Source organism: Verticillium alfalfae, genomic scaffold, assembly GCF_000150825.1.
Source record: "Verticillium alfalfae VaMs.102 supercont1.5 genomic scaffold, whole genome shotgun sequence".
In the NCBI taxonomy this organism is placed as follows: Eukaryota; Fungi; Ascomycota; class Sordariomycetes; order Glomerellales; family Plectosphaerellaceae; genus Verticillium; species Verticillium alfalfae.
The window spans coordinates 1,251,755-1,273,741 of record NW_003315034.1 but is presented as its reverse complement, the minus strand read 5'-3'; the positions used below and the strand labels follow the sequence as shown (position 1 = coordinate 1,273,741).

Here is a 21,987-nt window from a genome sequence, read left to right as displayed (position 1 = left end):
TGCGACCAACAGGCACCCACCTGTTCACCGTCCACGCCCACGGCTCCACCGACAAGCTCCCCTACGTCACCATGGGCTCCGGCTCCCTTGCCGCAATGTCCGTCTTCGAGACGCAGTGGAAGGCCAATCTCACCCGCGACGAGGCTGTCAAGCTCGCCAGTGACGCCATCTTCGCCGGTATCTTCAACGATCTCGGCTCCGGCAGCAACGTTGACGTGGCCATCATCACCCAGGACAAGACAGAGCTGAAGCGCGGCTTCGTCAAGCCCAACGAGCGGAGCCAAAGCTAAAGAGCTACGTTTTCCCCAAGGCAACGACCGCTGTGTTCAACGAGAAAATCATCAAGAAAAACGAGATCGGCCGCTACGTCAGCGTCACCGAGGTGACATCCACCGGCGAGGCTATGGAGGTCGATTCTTAGGGGCAATGATGCAATGCGGATCAAAGATCATACTTATACTGTACGAACATGAGAATTGCAGCAATAGAGGCGTGATTTGAGATGCATGGTTGCTGTGTGACAATCTACTCGAGGTATGACCGTTTAAAAGCAAGACCCACTCTGAGTGCATGCGCTCGTTCTATTTTCGAAACCTAGTGTTGCCGTCGTCTGCTAGAGCAAGACGAAGCCTACCTGCTCTCTCTCTGGAAGCATCGAGACCAGTAGCAGTGTAACCCTGTCTGGGCTGTTTCCAAGGCCTGCACTGTGCAAGCAAGTGATCAAGCGGTCGATTAGTGCAATAATTAGGATAAACAAACTTGAAGTGCCCCGCTAGTTTATGAGTGTAAGGAACTTAGTACGCCGGCAAGATTTGTGGAGGCAACCACATCTGCCAAGGGCCGGGGTTTCAATTCAAGCCTCACGCCAAAGCAGCATGGGGAGGCTGTCGTTTGCTTATTCGCATGCGAGGGTACAACAAAGAGATCTTATACGAATCATTGGCATATATGGATTACTAGTTACCTTCGGCGTTTGCCTGGCGTTTGCCTGTTTCCTAATAATCCTTTGTGCAGAACGCGGAGGTGAATGAGCACTAGCCTCCCCAAAATGTAGTTCAAATGGTCCATCTACAGGGAAGAAAAAAAGGGGTATGTTTGATGACGAAGTAGTTTAGCAAGAGGAACGCAGGAAATAGAACGCTGAACAGACAGAGACCAGGAGCCCTCGCTAGAGTCGCACATGGTCCGCAACAGCGACGGGGTCCGTGATTTTGCTCGTTTAGTGTATGTCCTTGATAAAGACAATAATGACGGCGGATCAAAGCTCCCAACCGCCAGACATATAACTCCAAATGTCGACAGCCTGCCGCAGGCGACTGACGCCTGAAAACTCCTTAGATGCTGGGTATGATGGTAATGGTTATGTCGATGTTGATTCCTCGTGATCCGTTAAATGGCGGGCTTTTCGGCTGCACTAAGATTTGCGCAGTGACGGCGGAGCTCATGAGCCACCCGTCTTGATGCCGAAAATATTGCGCGTTCTTGACTTGCTACGAACTTTTTTCAGTTCTTTGCTGTCATCGTTATATTTCGACTTGTGAATCCTGCGAAATGTCAGATCAATAAGATGTATCCCTTGCAGCACTACTCGATTCACATACCAGCTGTTTCCCACCATGCTCATCCCTTTGGACTCGGCCTCCCTGTAAAACTTGGCGGCCTTCTTTAAATCTTTTTTGCACCCAACGCCTTGCGCATAGCAGTAGCCAGCCTCCGCCAATGCGTCAAGATCACCCCAGGCTATAAATCCATCAGTATGTCGAATTTGCACCACAAAGGCGAATTACTCACATCCAGCGATTTCGAAGCATCTGAGCGCTAGAACTTTATCTTGCTCGATGCCCCAGCCGTTCATATGACTGACGCCAAGTTCGTACACGGCAAGAGCGAATTGAGCTTTCCGAGTCTTTCTGTCCAGTACATCGACATGCTTGCCTTGCTTGACTTGGCCTTCATCGTCTGCGATTTCATTGCTAACGAGTTCAGAGGCCTTTCTCAACCATTCCACTCCCTCCCGTTGGTTTGGGCGCATGCCCCATCCGTGCCTGCAAGCGAGGGCATACAGAAGCATGCCCGTAGGATGATTCTGTTTAGCGGCGTGTCGGAGGTGGTAGGTGGACTCATTGACGGATCCATTTTCATGACACTCAATACCTTTGGCGAGATGTTCTTCAGCCGTCATATCCGCGGCCGAGGGAGCAATCGAATGCAAAGACTTCGCCGGCTTGACGGTACTAGCCGAGTCAGAAGTGGCGACTGAGATGGCCGTCTTTAATCTGGCACTGTCATGCATAGGGGAGGTCAAGGGGCGGCCCCTGGTCTCGTCCTCAGAGGCGCGGCTGCTCTCAGTTGATGGTCGACTTGGGTTCGGCGACGGCTGTAGGCGAAGTGCATTGCGCTCCATGCTTCTCTTGCCTTGCTCAACAGAGTGTTTCGCCAGGCTCACATGATCCGGCATCATCCTCTCTGACGAGCTCGATGGTCGAGTAGGCGGTGACGGAGGTGCGCCTCTCAGAGTTGACTGTCCGTTGTCAGAGCGCGTAGTCGACTGCTCCCACCGTAAGGATGCCGGAGGCTGACTTTCGAGTGGCAGCGACCTTTGAACACTCTTGCCTCTCGGAAGTGTGTATTTGGAATAAATGTATGACGTTGCTGCAGATTTACCGTCATCAGTTAGGGTATCCGGGAAGCCTTCGCTATTCATGCTGATCGGCGTATTCGCCGTGTCATCTGCCAAGACAAAAGATGCCTGAGTGTCTGACGAGGCCTGACGCGATGGTGTCTCAGGACCAGGAGTTCCTGCTCGACTCAGTGGCCTCGAAAAGTTGAAAGATGGCCGTGGTAGCGCAACAGAAATGTCAGAGCTGATAGACGGTGATCTTTGGTAGTGTGAAGAGGTGACGGCCGGAGAGATGGCGGCCATACTAGACATGGCACTGCCGCTGGACAGCTTGCGATGTGGCAGCGAATGAAAGGAGGAGCTCATGACACCATCTTCGTCAGTGGGTACTAGAGGAGAAGACATGGTGCTGGATGCTGAAGGCCGCTTGACAAACATGGGTCGCGGTGGCGCTAGACCTGGTCCATCGAAGGAGTGCTTCTTTGGCATCTTTTCAGGCGAAGCGACCAGAGAGTTGGATGGGGATGGCATCGGGAGCGATGCGGCCGTGTCTTTGCGCGGCGATGGCACTACAGAGCTTGGCGGCTCGTCCATTTGCGCGGACTCCATCGGCGTCGGTGACTCTTCCCTCCTGGCCCCAAAATTCGTCGAGTCTTCTCGAATGTGATTCAGCGTTCGTCCACGGGTTTGGTCGAGCATAGGCTGTGGCGGCAGCGGTACGCCATCGTCGGGAGTCGGGGGAATGCGGCTCATGCGCGGGTGCATCGACATGGGTCGCTGTAGGTTTTCTTCCACTTCTGGCATCAAGCCAAGCCCTCTATCCAGCGGTTCAGGCGACTGGCTGGCTTCTGACATGCCATCCTGGGACATGGAACGGAAGTAGTCCGAGCGACCTTGCATGACGAGTGGGCTTTCGGTGGTGAGGGGAGGCAAGCGGCTCATCCGTCGACCAGCGTTGTCGCTCTCTTTCAATTGGCGCGCGAGCAGGCGACTCTGGAGGGCGAAGGCATCGAGGGGCGAGAGCTCGGGAGGGATCTCGCCAGCGACATGAAGGCGAGGCGACCGAAGGGGTCTCGAAGCGCTAGTCATGTTGGAGGAGCTCGACTTGGAGCGCAAGTCGAGCAGAGTTGGCCGTTGGGCCATTTTGGACGTCGCAACGAGACAGGTCTTCGGGGGCTAATGTCGTCAAATCGTAGAGCAGAAACAGAGTGCTGTAGCACGGCGACGCGCGAGAAGGAGGTTGGAATTCGAGTAGCGTTCGACGTGTGTCTCGGTGGTTGGATTGAGTATGTCGTCAAACTCAAGTTCGGCAGGGAGGGGTGGGAGAGGCTTGAGCCATATGAGGTAAGGCGATTCGGAAAACTGTTTGGCGACGGCCAAATGCTGCGGTCGTGGCTGATTGGAATGTTGAGGCGGCGCGCATGAACAGCAAGTTGCAGTCAACCCTGCAAGTGCGGCAACGGGCAATATAGGAAGAATGCGTCAAGGCGCGACAGCCAAAAGGCACGATATTGGGCTTAGTAGTGTACCGAGTAATGGCGAAGGCGCGAAACCGGCCAAATGGGCGTGTGTTGTGAATTTGCCGTGTTTGTGTAATGGATGCGTATGTTTTCGTGTCGCTGAGGAGATGATGAAAGAGGAGAAGGAGGCTAGGGAGGGCTCGTGTCGTCAACGGTGCTTGTCTGAGATGAAGCGCCAGGATCTTTCTCTCAGTTGTTGCAGATGGAAATGAGCGTGGGGAGGGGGTGGTAGGGACACGGAAGAAGCTGGCTGGCGTCAAGCTTGAACAACGGGTTTCCAGACGTCCAGGAACGTTTCCGGGTGCTCACTATCTCTTTCTCTCTCCCTTCGTTTTGTCAGAGTGGGAAAAAACACACAATTAGCAGAAACAGAGGGGAACGAAGGAATACGAGGAGGGGAGACGTTTGAACAGCGGTAGACGGGGTGACGAGATGTAGCAGAACTCCTCTCCTCCTGAACCGGTTCCTGCACCTGCTCCGTTCGGCTGGCTGCCAGTGACTGCTGTGGAAGGGGCCGGCGGAGCGGGACTGGTTGCTGGAGAATAAGGGACTGGTAGCGACTTCTCACTGGCCTTGCAGAGGCTGTTGGTGCCACAATGGACGAGTTGGGCCCCCCAGGCGGGGAGCCTTTGGCCGGACCCATTAGAGGTGCATGCGCCTGTTGACAGAGCTAGGCTGGATGAGGATTAGCAATCCAGGGGCCAGAGCATCGGCGATGGGCCGTTATTGGCGAACACGGCACGCCACGCCTGCTGTCCTGAGCCACTGAGATCCTGGGGTGCAGCCTAGAGACCGCCCGACCTGGAGTGCTAGCATTTCTTCTTCCTATCCTTGAAGTGTGCCCCTTTTTTTTTTCGTTTCGCCCGCCCGCCAGACTTGTTTCCAACGTTGAATCGTCATTGGATTCCAGCGCTTCGATTCATATCAAAATTCGGGTTTACTGATTGTTGTTCCATAGGAGGTTTTCAACTCTCTGCCCTTTTGAAGCGGGACGGTTGCCTACCGTGGGACGAAGTGTCTGTCTGCCTGGACCACATCGTTCGTATCGCCCACTCCTTTGATGCGTTGGATGGCGCAGCTGAGGCTTGTGGCAAAGCCATTCATCATCACCTGGGTTCTTCGCCATCTCCAGCCCAACTTAGCAACTTGACACGATATGCCCAACATGGCACAGTACAGTGGCCAGGCACACACCTGGCTTCTTTATTTCGGCCATGAGAACCTGTATACGGCGGCGGCCCTGAGGCGTGTCGTATTGTTACATCTAGGTGGTCTTCTCAACAGGCAAAACGCACGATACGACTCGAGGGTCTCGCCTGGGCCAGATCGCCCAGTCTCTCCCCACCAAATGACCGGCTAACTTTAGCAACAGGACCCCATCCAGCCCGTCCATCGCTAGTCGGGTAGGCCAAGAAAATCTAGTCCCAAGTCGTGCCTTTCTTCAGCGTTTCGGCAAGGTCAACACTTTGTGACCACGTACCTGTCTTTGGGGCGACAAGTTGGGGTCAACCAAGCATTGAGAAAGACCACAGACCTAATCGAGCATCTCGGCATGGACCCTACCCTTCCCATCCTCACCAGCACCGTCACATCACCATGATGGTCAAACAAGGGACCCTGCTCATCCGTTCTGGGTCAGGCCGACTGCCTGCCTTCCGTTTCGAACCCCTCTCTGGCCCCTCCTTTGGCGCAGCTAACACCACAGACCCATGTCGTGCTTCCTCACTTGCATGTGTCTCTCATTCTCTCCCCGGTCGCAAATCTCCCGTCGCCCCTGCATTGGGACTCGGCCCGGCGGTCTTATTGGCCCGGGCTTGGGCGCGCAATATCGTGACTGTGTTTTCTCTGCTTGTCACACGCGCCCTCGTGGTCCTCTTCTTTGCTTGCAGCTTGCCTCATGTGGATGACGGCCGAGGCATCGTCACGCCTGGTTGAGTCGTGGTTGCTTTTACTATTGATTTGTGGCTGGCCTCGATGCGGCGCTGGCAGTGGCCCTCGTGACCGCAGTGGAGATTGCTCTACACCATGTGGTGTTTTCACAACGTTCTCGACTGCTCTCAGTAGGTACATGGGGTTGGGCGCCCGGCAAGGCGTGGGCGACAGATTCGCCAAGCCGGGGAAAGGGTCTCAGGACAGCGTCAGTCGTTCTGGGGACTTTTGCGAAGGGATGCAGGTCTCATCATAGCGACGTCACTAGTAGTGCCGCCCTGCATCTCTGCGTTTTGCATCTGTTGTTCGTCTCCCCCCCCCCCCCGCCCCCAAAATGCTCTGAAGATGCACCCCTTTCCTCCCCAAACCCCCTCAGCTGCCCCAAAGCTTGTAATGAACTGCGCGCGTACGTACGGAGTTTAATGCACAGTCCAGGCCCTATTCCGTGGGTCATCCCACTCCACCGTGTGTGTTGTGCAGGAGCGGGAGGAACCTCGATCCACGATTTTCGATGTCCATGTTCCCATGCAAGGAAACCTACGATGCACTGCTATCTCACGCTTAATGACGCCTGAGTCAGCTGCACCTGCCATCCTACTAGTCCATCAGACATCCACGGCCCATGAAACGTGCAGATGGAGTCCTTTTCCACTGAGGACATAAATCTTCTGCCAACGGAAATCTTGTTGCTGAAGGACATCTGGCAGTATCCTACAAAAGGCTGAGGTGAAATACGACGATACATCCTATCTAAGTATGTGGGAGTTTTGAGGCTGTGTCAGCCGTGAAAACACAGATGGTGTGTCACTTAGGGCGTTCAAGAGCGGCTATGTCTCGATACGGAGCGGTGTGTCATTGAATGCTATTTCGAATCAGGGATACAGGCGTACTTCAGATCTCTTTACATCATCCCCGAGCTCTTCTATCGGCAAGCTATCGGCAAGGAACAAAGTCTTGGCCGAGAGTCTTGACAAACGGCCAACAACAGTCATTGGCGCTTAGCTCAAGAAATAGTATCCTATTTGATGGTTTGTCACAATCAGTTCGCTCGCTGCATGTCGAAAGGCGCTTACATGCAATGCATCTTGGCCTGCCCATTGTGGCGTGGCAGCCACGCACATTTACAATCGAGGGAGATCGCTTTGCTTTGAGTGCTGTCCTGGTGCAAAGGACCAATGCACCTGCTTGACATCGCTGCGAATCCAACCCCGACCGAACTCACAAAAAGGGGACTTCGTACGGCGTGCTGAGGTTTCAACATGCCAGATACCCGCCATCTCCAATTGTCGACGAGGCGCATTGACTCGGGTTTCACAGCGAACAGCGGTTGCTATACTAAGCTGGATTCTGCCCGTCAGCAACTATTGCCAAGGCAACGTACTTCTACATACTCTATCACTGGGTATCGACGTCCTCAGTCCACTAGAACCTGTCGCTAAATGTCCTAGCCCGCCGAAGCCAAATGTTCATTTCCAGACATCTGGCTGTGCCTTGATGCTTGAGACCAGTTGCAAGATGGCATACAAGCCTCGTTCCGGCTTGAGATTTGCATGTGAGCGGCTCCTTCGTCTTTCTTGCTCGGCGACTGCCGTGACAACTGGGCTTGCGTAATTGCGGGCCGAGTCTGAATCTTTCAACGTGGCTGAGTTCAAATTCTTAGACGTTGGCTGCGCCCTGGCAGTCTTTACAGCCTACCAAGCCAGGGTCGTCGTGATGACAGACGATATATTTTGTATTTCCTGCAAACTCCAAGAACGCCTTGACTGCTCCGCACCTCCCGAGTGAAGCAGTGAGGATTCCGCATTTCCTCGTGTGGTCGCCATTCCCCCGCATTTCAGGCGATGCCATGCTCGCTCGTTCGTGGTCAATAATAGTACAGTGCTCATACCCCATGGTTCTAGCGCCTCTGTTGCTGGAACTGTGCGCGTAACGCCATGATCTGGGCGCGCTCCGCTTTCAGGCAAAGTGTTGATTGTCTCGATTGGGAGTTCCATGACCTGCCTCATGAGTGCGTCTGTGTCATGGCCCAGCGCAGGCGCAGGGGCGGGAGCGGGAGCGCCGTACACTGGTTGCGGTGGCGCAGGATAGGGTGTCGCCGCAACAGGCGGAGTGTTGGTCGCGCCGGCGGGCGGGTATCCAGGTACGCCCTGGGGTGGGAAACCGGCCGGAAGAGCCTGAGGCGCTGGCACACCGCTGCTGGGCTCGAGGACACTATGAATTGCCTCTGGCGAGACAAGGCCCATAAGGAGAAGGGCCTGGAAGACGGCGTAGGACAGCTGGGGAGCCTGTTGAAGAAGCTCCGTTGCGCGGGCCGGATCATTGGAAGCCAAGGCTTTCATTTGTGTCAAAATATCAAGAAGCTGCGAAGGAGGGAGCGTGTTGAGCGTGCGAGAGATGGCGTCGGTCGCGGTAATGTTGGCGGGCAGTTCCTTGCCAGGAGGAAGCGGAGGAAGGGTGCTGGCTTGTGGAGCGGCAGGTGCTGCTTGGCCATAGGTGTTCGGGGCACCGAAGCTGAGACCATCGCGACCCTAACAACGATTAGAATGCGACTTTAGTATGCGAACAGGGTTCTACTGCTCACTTGGTTGAAATCATTGTCGTCGGTACCTCCTTCGTTAGAGAAGTCAACCCTCAACTTGCGACCCATCGTCTCGTAATCATTCAGGTTTCGAACTGCTGAAGCGGCAGAGTCTGTTTGTAAAAGAAAATACTTAGCAACACGGAAATGTAGGGAAATAGGCGCGACCAACCGTGGTCGGGGTATTCGGCAAATCCGAAGCCCTTTGGTCTTCCTGTCTCGCGGTCGTAGACGAGACGGAAGTTGATGACTTTGCCAGCGCTGCTAAAAATATCGGTGATCTGTTCCTCGGAGAGACCTGCAGCTCAATGAGTATAAACCATGAGAGCTGAAGGGAGTCGACATTGCGCACCGTAAGGGATGTTGCCTACAAAGACAACGCGAGAAAGCGTCTTCGACATTGTGTGAGCGGGATGGGATCCAGCTTGTAGTGGTTGAGGATGAGGGCGTTCTTCGGGGTGATTGTTGGGTTCTAGTTCCGCTCAAAGTGGTGAGATTAGAATGAACGCTTGCCGAAGCTGCTGTGTATGCAGTTTAAGCTTGGATCGTTGTTGGGCTGGTCAACGTTGGATGCCGTCAACCATACCCGCGAATCCTCTTAGGGATTTTTTGGGACGTAGTCTGGACGTCACAGTAGCTTGAGCACGGGCCAAGGGCAATGATGAGCTTACATAATTCACACCTCTCTTGTCTTGTTGTCACGTGGTCCGGATGTGTATCACTGAAGCTATTTGCCTTTGACATTTGCTTACCTCGTCGCTTCTTAATGCAAGTTTGAAACATGTGTGAACTGAAATTTATGTTCGATAGTATAATCAGAAACCATTCTAAGCCAGCCCAGAACTCCTAGCCAGATGCACGAGGCAGAGTCAGAGCTGCCAGCACCAGATTGTACACACCCCACCCACATATCAACACCCTTGTCCCCGTCCACTATCCAACGCGCAAAACACTCCATTTAGTTGTCCTTGGATCGGATCTTCTTCAGCCTCAAAGAGCCCTCGAACATGCCACGATCAACCGCGGCGGCTACCGTGAGGGTACCGCCAATGACTGCACAGAGTCCGGTCAAGAAGCCGGTGAAAGACTTGGAGCGCTCCTCGCGGTTGATGACCTTCATGGGAGAAATATCCTTGACTGTGTTAGCACATCTCTTCCAAAAGTGTAGACAAGTCACGACTTACGTAAGAGAAGAAGACGCCGGGGATGCCACCGCGGGTGTGCAGGCGCTCGGCGTGTCCCTCAGCAGAATCGTCGCCGCCCGACAGCTGCGCTTGTGGCTCGTCACTGAGTACTGGTGCGTCTCAATGCTGCCGTCACTGCCCTGACCAAAGGATCCAAGGAGCCCGCCGTCGTTGTCCTGGGGGAGCGCTTGCTGTCCCAGCCGAGAGCAGGTAGGAAGTGGGGGACGATCTTGACAAAGTACATAAAGTTGAAGCTGGGGTCCGTCGTGATCTGGGAGGTGCCGTCGAGCGGGTTCAAGTGGTGGTTCGTCCAAGGGCCCCGCCTTGTTGCCAAGGTTCTTCGTAATGGGATTCAGGGCAGCTGGGGACCGAAGCGTAGAGCGTGAATCTGGTGAGTGAAGTCGTGTATGATTTCGGCGTCCCAGTAGTTCTTGAGGTCGTGAACGTGCATGTTGCCGTTGCTGAAGCTGCGGCCCGGTGCCAGATGGAAGTTGCCGACAACCTTGTTCACGCGCAGTCCGCCTTCGATACGGCAGCCCTCAGCGCGCTGCTCATCAAGCCTTTCGGCATAGTGCTCACGAGTGCACTGCTCGACGTTCTCGCCCTTGCCAAACGCCCACGACGCCTGCGCGTATGCCTCCCGCACCTCTTCGCACGTGTTGCAGCATCCCTGCTTCACAGCGTTGGCGGGAGCCTTCGCGCCGTAACAGTCGCCGCAGTAGTCGGGAGCCAGATGGGTGGCGGCTTCGTCCGCAGCATGTCTAGAGTTAACCAGGTTAATAGGAATATCTTCCTCGTCGCACAACTACAGCCACTTACAGGCTCAGAGCCTTGGTGTCAATGACACCACCGCCGTCCTTCTGCGACCTGAGGCGGACTTTGGAGATACCAGAGACAATACCGTGTTGCTGTTCGCCCGAAACATCCATGACGTCGAGCGTCAGAAGCTCACATGGCATCTTGGGGAAAGTCATGTTCAGATGGATCTCCATCTTCTCGCCTGTGCAGGACCGCATTAGCCTTGGCAAACACCTGCAGTTTTCTGGACATGTTTACCTCTTCCCTTGTCAACGATCAGCTCTGGATGCAGAGTTATCCTCCGGTAGTCGGCCCATTCTCCCCACGCCAGCCAAAAGACGATGAAGAGCGAGACGATGGTGATGATGCCGCCCGATGAGGTTCGAATGCGAGCCTCGTCGACAGTCTTTGTGAAGGCATCAAGCTTGGTGAATCTAGATTTTCCGGCCATTGTGCTAAAGGGTGTCGAGCGCAAGGCGCTGGTGTGTCGATTTTTCGGTTTGTTTTCGAACAGCTAACGTTGAAACGAAGCAAGACTTGTGTCCCCCACCTTCCAGTTATTAAACGCGGCGGAGTCGAGGAGAAGCGTCCGGGGAACCTTGAAGAAACGGCAATTCAACTGCAATGTAAGCACGAAGACAATTGGACCAAAAAAGAGGTCAGGAGAACAGCGATCCGAGATCAAGCTGGTGTCGCGAGCAGTGGCAGGCGGGAGGAGCTCAATCTGTAATCAATGGATCTCGTGCTTGAGGCCACCTTCACATTTTCGGGGGCCACTAACAACTGCGGCTAAGGTAAGAATCGCAGGGGACAAGGGTCCGCGCCTCGCTGTCTCAGGCTTTCCATGTTGGGGTAGGCGGCCTAGGCCAGTCAGTCCTGGCGCATTTGGAGAAGATCGGTTTACGACATAGTCGGTCTTTGCATAACATACAACAACCCGATGTGTGTATAACACAGTCGCCAAGAGTCCAACCATCGCCTCAAGCAAGAAATTGGCCCTGGTAAATGGACGCGTTAAATGCCCTCCACCAAATTTCATAGAGGGCTATAGCACCAGTCAAGAATATGGAGCAATGCATGATAATTTTGGGATATCGTGGAGTAAAAGTATTGCAGACGACTACAGGGAATATCAGGCAGATATATGTGAATGAAACATCATAGTTTACGTAGGAAAAGTCACAATTGAAACCCAGCATGAAAAGCCTCGCCGCCCAAGGTTCTTATCGTCCGAAGGCACTTCTCATCTCTGAATTTACAACCTTCACCGTTATGGGTGTAACTTTTCCCACCCCAGATCCACTCGAGAAGTGCGGCTATCGCGAGTCAAGTATAATCGATCACACCATGGACGATGCCTGTCTCAAGACGCGTTGTCCTCTACGCAATAGACGGCACCACGGCCTAACAAAGCATCCAGCAGGCGGACTAGATCTAGTTCCCACAGACCTTATAGCTGAAGTTCCCAAAGCGCCGCATCTGTTGTCTTTGACTACTTTTGGCGCGCAAACCACCGTGCTAAAGGCCTCGTTGATTCGTTGCATTCATACCGAAATATACATAGTCCCATTCCAAAGAAAATACGAGGAATCCTCAAACTCCTGGAAAATCCCAAAGCAAACACTGAACAAACAGTGGCGTAATACCAGAAAACACCGTCCAGGGTGGTGGTGACTACAGCAAAGGCGCCGTCTACACGATATTATACACTCTCTTCGCAACGATGAAGCAGGTTAGACCAAACGCCAATAAGCCCGCTGTCAGACACCAGAACCAAGTTAGGTCCCCCTCGTATTCCTGCCCGGGAACCCACACGTTCATACCCCACAGCCCGGTAATGATGTTCATAGGCAAGACGATAGTGCCCAAGACAGTCAGTTTTCCAAGCACATCGGCCGTCTGTTCGGAGCGCTCATTCATACGAATGTTGATCTGGGCAAGGTAATTTGCGTGGGAACGTGCAAGGATCCTGAGAATGTTAGTGGCTGACGTAAGGTTTGGCGATCCGTTTGCACGGTAAAGAGGATCGTACTTCTCGTAGTGACTCAGGTTTGATGTCATGGTCACAATGTGATCCTGAATATCGCCAAGGTACAGACCAATGTCGGACCGGGGTGCAACCTCCCATCGCTCATTGCAACGCTTTGCGAAGCCCTTGATGACGTCTGCCTTGTTGCCCAAAAGCCGGTAGAGGCTCATGACCCGTTTACGACAATCGCCGACACGGAGAAGCATGTGGCTCTCCTTTTGGAAGGGATGTCCGTCGTCTGACGCCTTCTCCGAGTACAGTGGTCCATCTTTGGCCTGTACGTCACCTGAAGAGTGCAGTCGAAGAATAGCATCATCAATGTCGTCAACCTCGTCCTCGATATTCTGAATCAAGGGACCAAAAACATCCGTGATGTCATCAATGATGGCGTATGAGATCCAATCTGAATTAACGATGACAAAATCTTTGAGTTGACGAATACGTCGGCGGACGTTGGCAGAGTGAGGCGTCATTGAAAAGTGAAAGCTTAAAACACCCTCTCGGAACACGATGACGTACATGTTGACGGGCTCGAGGTAGTCTTCGCTCTCGGAATCTTGATCGAATGATCGATAGTTGACAAAGTAGTAGTGTCGGAAGAGCTCAACTTTCTCACGAGCCTCCTGCACCATGATATCCTCTGCCGTGAGAGGATGGATGCCGAACGCCTTGGAAAGAACCTTCATCTCGGCCTCGGTTGGACACAGCACGTCAAGCCACCAGACCGGTCGCTCGCCAAATTTGGGTTGCTTTGGTGTACCTTCTGGCTGAGAGACATTCGGCGTTGGCGACTTAACCCCCGTTGGCGTCGCCTTGCCCGAAGGCGCCCTGGAGCTCTCGTGTGAAGTCTTGTCATGGCCCGAGATGATTGATTCGGGCTCCTCGCTCAAGGGGGGAACAACAGAGCTCTGGCGCGTTGAAGTGCCAGAAACGCCGTTCTGGCCAATTGAGGCGTGGTTCTGCTGTGTAGCAGTCACCACTGATACGTCTTCCGCATCAGAATCATCGGACTCGCTGTCGTCTGACAGGACACGAGGTTCGGGAATGAACAGCTCTCGGAAACTGCCACCAACTTGAACGAGCTCCGAGATCGTCTGACTATGGATGGTGCTTTGGAACTCTTCATTAAAATAGGTGAATCGATACGGCGAGTCCTCTTCGGGGCGCATCCAGCCTCGATGCACCGTGCGCAGACGTCCGTTGATGAGTTGAGGCTCGGTGATGCGCTTGACCCTGCGTTCTTCACTGCGGCCCTCTTTCTCAATGCGGCTCCATTCATCGAGAATTGTGAGGTCGGGCCAAGCGGCGCGTCGGCGCCGAGGCCTCCGCATATTGTTCGACTCGAGATGCTCCTCTTCGCCCAACTCGGAGACACCGCTGGGGAAGCACACGTCCGCCTCGGCCTGCAAGGCAAATGGTCTTCCTCCGTGCTATACCCGGGGATGCGCCTTCCATGCGCACATCGTGATCCGAATGGTGATCATCCAAGCGGTAATCATTATGCGGGGACCGACCGAGGCGGGCGTCGAGCTCATCGGTGATCATAACATCCCCGAACGTCAGGTCTAGGGGATCTGAACCAGCAATTCGTGGCGAGCCTGGCATAGAAGGGGGGTAGTTGATGCTATTGAAGACAGGCTGGCGCTGCCTCGACGACCTGCTGGATCCTCGACGACTAACGCGTGGCCTGGACTGGCTGGTACCACCCCCGTAGCTCAAGGACGGCATGGTATTTGTTCTCTGTGCTGACCGTGACAGCAAGGGCGCGTTCTCGTCCCATGCTGGCTCTCCATCATCACCACTATCACCCCCATGGGCATGGCTCACGCGCAAACGACTGGCAGGCGGAGTCTGGAAGGACCCAGGTGTGGCCATTGTTGAGCCACGACGAGGTCGGAGTGGCTGTTGGTCGCGGTGGTCCAGCAATGTTTGGCTGTCGAGGCTGGCATTGCTGAAGTTGCGTGTTTGCAGGTAGAAGTCGGGTCTTGCAGCGACGGTGGCGGTCGAGGCCTCAGCCTCGTCGTGAGACTCTTCTGGGAGCACAGCAAAAGACTTCCTCCTCCCACGCTTCTTCTTGCCAGTGCGTTTCTTCTTGCTGCGCGTCGCCTGCTGCGATCCAGCGACTGCGGGGGCAGAGGTGGCTGGATTCAGGGGATTCGGAGGTGGCCGCTCAACCTGAGGGCTCTGGAGTGGTTTGAAGAAGTTGTTGTTCATACTGTCAATCGACAATGCTCCAGCCAGGGCGTGCTCGCAGAGTATCGCTTTTGTCTGAGCCGAATCTCTCGTGGCGCCTGTCGCTACGTCCTGTCGGTTTCCTGGCGTTGCATACGTCGTAGGAGTCGACTTGGTGCAGTGAAGAGTTTGAACTGAAGCTAACGAAGGCAGGTAGATCGTCGATGATGAATCGCTGGGCAGTGGGCATTTGCTTTCGCAAGCGGGCAGCAAGGTTCCAGGCAGGTACAGCAGGCGGGGAGAACGGTCGAGGCGCTAATGGGGTAAGCTAGGAACGCTTCTGGTAGCGAACCTGACAATCCAATGATGTCAGTGGAGAGGATGCTCCTACCCGCCCCGCCGATTGGTTGCAAACCTCCAGAAATCGACGATCTATTGGGCCGTTCTGGAAACATAACGCTCCACTGAGCTGAAGTCAGTCTTCCCTTATCTTTCCGGCTTGCACTGCACCTTGAGACTAAGGGGGCTGTGACAACAGTGGGACCCGCCCACTGAAGCTGCTCCAGACAAGCCAGCATCTTGCTCGTTGGAGCAATAGGTCACGCGAGCTCTTGAACGTTCCAATCCTCCAACGATGCAGCGAGATGACCTTTGTACGAAACTTGGTAGTCTCAATATACATCGTTTACCTCCATTTTCCATTGTAACTACAGGACGTGGCACGGCCAACAGCATCCGGGTATTTGTAGCACGCATCTATGTAGCCTCGTCTCGATTGACCTCCACCTGTCCGAGCGTCTCACGCAAATTCCCACAGCTTAGCCACCAGACTATCCTCAATGCCAGACTCGGCGTCATTCGGAAATAGAATTCTCTTGGGAATCTGAAACTCGACAACAGGCGGCTTCTTCACCGTCTTGCTCATCTCAGCCTCCAGAAGCTGTCACACAAAGTCAGCCACCACACAAAATACAAACTTCGACACAGGAGGCGGGATAACTTACACTGCTAAAAGAATGATCCAGGAAATCTTCAATGTTATAGGACTGCTTGGTAAACTGTTCCGAGATGATCTTCGTGATTGTTGCCACGTTGGGGTGGTAGTGCGACTGCAGTTGTACAAACTCCCACAGGCAGCTGTCAATGGCGTGTGTCTCCATCGGATCCGCCTCGTCTGGTAAGAACGGGTCGGCATAGCCTTCATCCTCCATGGCCTTCTTCGCCTCGTCATCGCGCAGTACCCGGTGCATCATGAACGTGCAAAGCGGGTGGCGTTTCATGATGTTGTAGGTCCAAGGCACAATGAAGACGATAGCTGCGGGCGGGGCGCTGAGAGACAGGCGTGCGAGACGCTTGATGAAGCTTGCGACGAGTACAGCAGGTAGATGCGTCGAGCGCAGGAAGGTGTCCATCAGGCGGAAGAATCTTGCCCTGTACTTGGAGTGCAAGATGTCGCGATCCAACAAAGAGTACAGTTTTGTGTAGAATGATGGGTAGTCGAGGTTCCTCTCCTGAATGAGGAAGAAGACGCCTGACAAGGCCAACAGCGACATGGAGCCACCAGTGTTGTACGAATCGGTAAGGAAGTCTGCCAGCAATTCAGGCCTCGTGAACCACGGCGCGATATCCGTCGCCATGACCTCGAGGATGCGCTTGCGTTGATCCTTGGTCGTTGCGAGCTTCATGACTGCTAGCCAGGCATCCTGGCCTTGCCGCTGATGCTGGTGCAGGGAGTTCAGGGGATGCGCCTTCTTGCTGGGCTTCTCTAGGTGGTAGTTTTCCAGCTTCTTGGGCACGTCGCCAATGGCATGCAGAAGTTCAAAGGCATCGTCAAAGAGATCATCCTTGCCAGCGCCCTCCTCTGGCTTCTCAACGATGTTTCTAAAGTATGCAGGTCAGTAAAGATTGGCAAACAAATTGTTGACGGCAAGACTCACTTGATGGACTTCAACCCAAAAAACCGAACATCGTCAAACTCCGTCAAATATTTGTCCACGAAATCTCCGCGAGCGTCATCGCTGCTGGAGTTGAGAAGCGCCTTGATAATTTGCTGCAGGAAGGCCTGGGGAAAGTTGTACTCATCCGACTCGTACAAGTGTTGGGCCTCAGACTTCAGCATTCGCATAGCGAGTGTCAGGGCCGGCGATCCCAGCTCCTCATCTGTGATCATCTCGGCCAGAGCATCCTTGTACTCAAAGTAGCGTTCCCTGAGCCAGCCAACAACAACGGCATCTTTCTCTGTCAGGCCCTTTTTCTTGATGAGAGACCCCGCAGCGAGCAATCTCACGAAAACTCTGGTAAGTGCGACAGAAGCGAGGGCAGCTGAATCGGGATCTGTCTTGTAGGCCTTGGCGATGTCGAGAAGTTTTGAGATGTTGTTGTAGTGCTTCTTCGATTCGAGAATCTCTTGTTCCATAAGTAGAATCTCAGCTTGAGGGTCCGTCTCACTGGATCCATCGCTCTCGTTGCCGCTCTCCGAACGAGCACGCTTTTGCGCGAGTTCCTTGGCCTCTGCAGACCTCTTGCGCTTCCGGACATCGGCTGAGGCTTTGGCAGGCATCTTGAGGAGATTGATCGAGCAATAGGACCTCCAATGCTCGATTGCGGCAGTGTGCTGGATTTCAGACGTTCGATGCCAAGACCTCAAAAATTTCCAGCGTCCATCCTGTAGTGAAGAGTGGATCCTCCGCATGAGCTGCAGGCGCCGGTCCGCCAGCACCCGGCAAATTCCCGTCCATCGAGCAAAACAGTCAGCCGCCTCACGTGACTCTTCCTACCCGAACTAGCGCGATCCAAAAAACCTCAACCTCATTCCCTGCCCTGCGAGCTCCGAATGACCTCAAGCCTCCTAATCCGCATCCCCAGATTATCTCAAAATGGCGTCCCGTTTGGCTAGAAGCGCTGCTGGTACAGTCTCCTTCCCTTCCGAACCACCCGGCGAGGTCAATTGGCCCTCGCGCGTCGAGTATCGGCTCTCTGACGTGCCTCATGTTTAGGAGCGAACCTCCTCCGGCCGACCGTGGCCCGGCGCACCCTGCCCGCCATCGCGTCCCTTACCTCCTCTCGCAACGTCTCCGGCGTGCCCGCTGAGGACCCCAAGAAGAAGGCCCAGTCCCTCATCGACTCTCTCCCCGGCAACTCGCTGCTCTCCAAGACAGCCATCCTTTCCTCCACTGCCGGTCTCAGTGTCTACGCCATCAGCAACGAGTACTATGTCGTCAACGAGGAGACCGTCGTCGCTTTCTGCCTTCTCGCCGTCTGGGGCGCTCTCATCAAGTACGGTGGTCCCATGTACTCCGAGTGGGCGGATGCCCAGAGCAACAAGATCAAGGGCCTCCTTGATCAGGCTCGTACCGACCACACCAAGGCCGTCCAGGTTCGCATCGACGAGGTTTCCAAGGTACGACCTGTCCTGATGGCGCAAGGCACGCGCGCGATGAAACCCGATGCGGGGTAGGCACCGCGCGTACTTCTTGAACCGGCCGCTAACGCATCATCATAGGAGACCGCCAAGCTCGAGGCCCAGGCTTTCGAGCTCGAGCAGAAGACTGCTCTGGCTACCGAGGCCAAGACCGTCCTTGACTCTTGGGTCCGCTACGAGAGCCAGGTCAAGCAGCGCCAGCAGAAGGAGCTCGCCGAGAGCATCATCGCCAAGGTCCAGAAGGAGCTTGAGAGCCCCAAGGCTCTGCAGCAGGTTCTCGCCCAGAGCATCACTGATGTCGAGAGTGAGTTCCTGCCACACAACGCACACTGCTTGTGAGCACCTGAAAACTGACAAATCCTTTGCAGAGCTCCTTGCCTCCAAGGCCCAATAGACAACCAACCTCTACGTCGAACTTAGGACTCCATGAGAGGAAGATTTCCTTTGTACGAGGGAAACCCCTACGTGTTTATAAACACCTGTGCATTAGCCGAATCAACAATCTTGAACTTAATCCGCAATGACTGCCCAGCAGCCTGTTGTTCGTCGTCATTATGATACCCGTGATACGTGACTTTAATTGATGGCCTCTCATCCATGCCCGATATATGAATCCCTACACTCTGGCGCAAAAGAACCATAAATGATGGGTATGAGACCCCCGTCCACAACAGACAAGCCATTGGGGGGTTTCGGAGTAACTATAAGGACAGCAATGACTCGAAGCACGATGACCTGTTCCTGCCGAGCTTCCCGCTCCGAGGTCCGAGCACATCAGCTGCCAACAGCAACGACCACTAACACCCTTACCTTCAGTGCTCTGATTCTTGTGGTTCCTTAACGTGATCCAATTCAGAAACTTTGCTATTCTCTCCCGACTAATGTTGTAAAAAAAGACTCCAGATGCTATCCAAACATTTGTACAAAAGAATTGAGAGCCCGGTTGACCGCCGATGAGCTAAAAAGAATGGACAATGCGCGAATCGAACGCGCGACCTTCAGCAGACAGGATCTCACGATTACTCGTTTCGATGCTAAGCAGACGTTATACCACTAAACCAATCGCCCGTTGTCGAGTTTCGGCAATTCTGGTGGAATCATGGCTCTGAGAGCGTAGTGGGTGGAGTTCACTAGGGCTTTCAGGTTACGACTCGGTCTGGGCGAGGCGAGATAGTCAAAGCCCAGAGCGGGCCCAAGATTGATGAGACTTAAGATATTCCACGTTGAACAGGTATTGCTGAGATGTTCACTCCAGTATCGTGGGGATTTCCAAATATTATAACGATCATTGACCTAGTTTCGATCCAGGCGTCGTCTGCATAATCATTACAAAGAAAACAAGACACTATGCCATGTCAGGCCGGTAGAATCAGTGTTGTAAGAAAGCGTCCCATACACCAACCATCTCAGTAGATCGGTCGCGACTCCTGCCAGGTCGAACGCGCCGTTGACTTCTCTGACATTTCGTCCTTCCGATCGTCATCCGTTACAGCGCCAGTTCCGAATGACACGCGCCCACTCTTCCGCCGCCTTGCGCTATCGCCAGTGAGTGGCCCGATCCATTCCCAGGCGCGGCCGACCTCGCCGCTGCGGCCCTCGCGCTGACTGGTACGCACATTGCTGTTCTGCTCCACGACGGCTCTCACTCGAGACCAGATGCGATCCCGGCTCTTCAGCGAGTGCACAGAGCGAAGAACGTCGTCTCGTAGGTTTGGCAGGAACAGCCAAGGATCGTCAAGCTCCTCTTCGCCAAGCTCCTTCTGCGATGCAAGTCGTGCGAGAACCAAGTCAACAAGAGACGGAACCCGGGAGACCTCGGCCTTGTGGGATCGATAGCGCCCACGCAAATAAAAATACAAAGCCACCAGGGCGGCTAGAGATCCAGCTGGGAGTCGATATCTTGCCAATCCGAGCCGGAGGGACCGCTTGGCCGCGCAGCTGATCGAAAGGCGAGCGAGAGAGGTGGACGAGAGGTAGGTGTTTGGAAGGCCGGCGGAATCGGCTTGTCTGCTTCCGGCGCGACCGATCTGGTTAGTGATGCTGGTCAGAACGAATGCTATTGTCGAGTAGGGCGTGGTAGGCATGTGGGGATAAAGGTATGGAAATGGAGCGGCAACTCACTTGATGATCTCGACCTCCTCGCGGTCCTTGATATCTCCAATAGCAGCTGCCCAAAGATCGTCGAACTCCTGCTTGTTCATCTTCTTGCTGCGCTTTTCACTAATGGCCGACTTGAGCTTCTCCTCCTCAATGGCCGGACTCTCCTCATGTTCGCCCGTCTGATCAACCAGTTCGCCACATTCAAACTGGGCCCTCCTCTCACGAAGCTCCTCAACTGCCTTGTCGGCAACAGCCTTGATCCGCCTGACCTTCTCGCCATCGGGCTCGCAGGTGGGCGGCAGCGGTACCAGACCGCCGAGCGAAAGGGGGTGAGGCTTCAAGATGAAGTTGTCATCACAGCGCACAGTATAGTCCTCAAAGCAGTAGGCGTGTTGAGGGCAACGCTCGCACTGGGGCTCAATGTAAGGGACGATCCAGTCGGGAACTGACACCTCAGGGGGGATGACCTGAGTCGCAGGTCTGCCGAGGCCACAGTAACCGACGGCGATCTTCTCCTGTCGATACCAGCCGCCGTACGCTCCTAGCAGGGTGACAGCAAGCGCCATCAAAGGTGTCCTGAGACCAGTGCGCTTCTTCGCTGGCTTGGGTTGACGTTGCTCCAGCAGACCGTTGGCGCCCTTCATGGCTATTTCCATTTTCCAACTCAATTTGTTCTTCAGGGGTAAACTCCTCGCCAGCATCCAGTTCAGATACATATGCGATTCCGTGCCGGACGGACTTGTTCGATTTAGCAGACTTGGGCCGCTCATAGCCATCAGTGCGGCCCCGTTCGCCGACGTCGTTCAATGTAGCCGGGAGTTTCATGCCCGGCTGTTTGCCTGCGGCTGCTGCTAGGGCCGCGAGGCAGGCGCTGGAGAGCTCCCACTCTGGAATGGGTTCTCGGCGGAGAAGTTGACATCCGTCTCTTGAAGATTGAAGAATCCATCCTCTACATCTTTCAACTTTTGACCCTGAGGCGTCACCGTTCGTGTGCTCCTCCGGACTGACCCGAGGCGGCTCTGCCTCAGTGGGATATAAGTCCGCAGGCGGATGAGACAATTGGCGACTGGCGCCCCGAACCTTGCGTTTGGTAGGGCTGAGAGGCAAGGCAGGCTCGTCTTCGTAGTCCTCTGACCGTAGCCTTGCTGAAGCCTTGCGCGGTGAACGAGAGCGTGTTTCACGTTGAGGTGGTGGTGCCAGATCAACGTCTTCGTCGTCGAAGGACGCCGTGTCGTAGGAGTCGCCTCTGGGCATGTTGATGATGCCCATGCTCGAACGCTTGGCGCGCGCTTGCTTGTCGAGAAACTTCTTGGCCTTCGGAACGACGCCTTCGTTGAAAATGTCGATGAGCTGCGGCTTCTTCGCCGTCGCGGGGTACTGGACATCGTGCGCCACCAAAATGGAGCGCAGCCGTGGTACCGTCAGCGACTTGGGGTCAAACCCAGGCTGAAGGTACTCGTACGCCTCGTCCGACATGATGATAACGGTATGTCAGTCGGCACGTCGATAACGTCTGTCGGGGTTTGATCGTGACAGGTCTGAATGATGACGATAGCGGGAGGTGAGACAGGCGATGACAGCCGTGAAAGAAAGGAATGAACGTCTGTAAGAGAGCCGGCGAAAAGAGCTGCTGGCT

General features: G+C 54.5%; 8 protein-coding genes and 1 non-coding gene across 9 annotated transcripts; 2 read left to right on the top strand and 7 right to left on the bottom strand.

Annotated features, from left to right (window-relative positions):
* Positions 1–71: 71 nt before the first annotated feature.
* On the top strand, positions 72–421 carry VDBG_04714 (proteasome component PUP1; the record flags this gene model as incomplete). The annotated part of the gene is made up of 2 exons (XM_003005062.1): positions 72–260; positions 311–421. The coding sequence occupies 2 exons, from the start codon at positions 72–74 to the stop codon at positions 419–421; spliced, it is 300 nt and encodes a 99-aa protein (XP_003005108.1).
* Positions 422–932: 511 nt separating this feature from the next.
* VDBG_04713 (conserved hypothetical protein) lies at positions 933–3,763 on the bottom strand (the record flags this gene model as incomplete). The annotated part of the gene is made up of 3 exons (XM_003005061.1): positions 933–1,544; positions 1,602–1,740; positions 1,792–3,763. 3 exons carry the CDS (start codon positions 3,761–3,763, stop codon positions 1,442–1,444), a joined length of 2,214 nt encoding a protein of 737 aa, XP_003005107.1.
* A 3,772-nt stretch (positions 3,764–7,535) lies between these two features.
* On the bottom strand, positions 7,536–9,048 carry VDBG_04712 (RNA-binding protein; the record flags this gene model as incomplete). The annotated part of the gene is made up of 4 exons (XM_003005060.1): positions 7,536–7,711; positions 7,958–8,597; positions 8,651–8,760; positions 9,000–9,048. The coding sequence occupies 4 exons, from the start codon at positions 9,046–9,048 to the stop codon at positions 7,536–7,538; spliced, it is 975 nt and encodes a 324-aa protein (XP_003005106.1).
* A 386-nt stretch (positions 9,049–9,434) lies between these two features.
* On the bottom strand, positions 9,435–11,080 carry VDBG_04711 (endoplasmic reticulum-Golgi intermediate compartment protein; the record flags this gene model as incomplete). The annotated part of the gene is made up of 5 exons (XM_003005059.1): positions 9,435–9,779; positions 9,832–9,941; positions 10,201–10,592; positions 10,651–10,831; positions 10,888–11,080. 5 exons carry the CDS (start codon positions 11,078–11,080, stop codon positions 9,606–9,608), a joined length of 1,050 nt encoding a protein of 349 aa, XP_003005105.1.
* Positions 11,081–12,321: 1,241 nt separating this feature from the next.
* Positions 12,322–13,989, bottom strand: VDBG_04710 (manganese resistance protein MNR2; the record flags this gene model as incomplete). Its single annotated transcript, XM_003005058.1, has 2 exons — positions 12,322–12,598; positions 12,662–13,989. The coding sequence occupies 2 exons, from the start codon at positions 13,987–13,989 to the stop codon at positions 12,322–12,324; spliced, it is 1,605 nt and encodes a 534-aa protein (XP_003005104.1).
* A 1,494-nt stretch (positions 13,990–15,483) lies between these two features.
* VDBG_04709 (nucleolar complex protein) lies at positions 15,484–17,390 on the bottom strand (the record flags this gene model as incomplete). Its single annotated transcript, XM_003005057.1, has 3 exons — positions 15,484–15,770; positions 15,835–16,711; positions 16,768–17,390. 3 exons carry the CDS (start codon positions 17,388–17,390, stop codon positions 15,630–15,632), a joined length of 1,641 nt encoding a protein of 546 aa, XP_003005103.1.
* A 316-nt stretch (positions 17,391–17,706) lies between these two features.
* VDBG_04708 (ATP synthase subunit 4) lies at positions 17,707–18,645 on the top strand (the record flags this gene model as incomplete). Its single annotated transcript, XM_003005056.1, has 4 exons — positions 17,707–17,737; positions 17,827–18,230; positions 18,333–18,555; positions 18,620–18,645. 4 exons carry the CDS (start codon positions 17,707–17,709, stop codon positions 18,643–18,645), a joined length of 684 nt encoding a protein of 227 aa, XP_003005102.1.
* A 574-nt stretch (positions 18,646–19,219) lies between these two features.
* Positions 19,220–19,319, bottom strand: VDBG_15096. Its single transcript has one exon. It is a non-coding gene; the product is annotated as a tRNA-Ala (tRNA).
* Positions 19,320–19,657: 338 nt separating this feature from the next.
* Positions 19,658–21,827, bottom strand: VDBG_04707 (conserved hypothetical protein; the record flags this gene model as incomplete). Its single annotated transcript, XM_003005055.1, has 3 exons — positions 19,658–20,291; positions 20,373–21,041; positions 21,091–21,827. 3 exons carry the CDS (start codon positions 21,825–21,827, stop codon positions 19,658–19,660), a joined length of 2,040 nt encoding a protein of 679 aa, XP_003005101.1.
* Between the last annotated feature and the right edge of the window lie 160 nt (positions 21,828–21,987).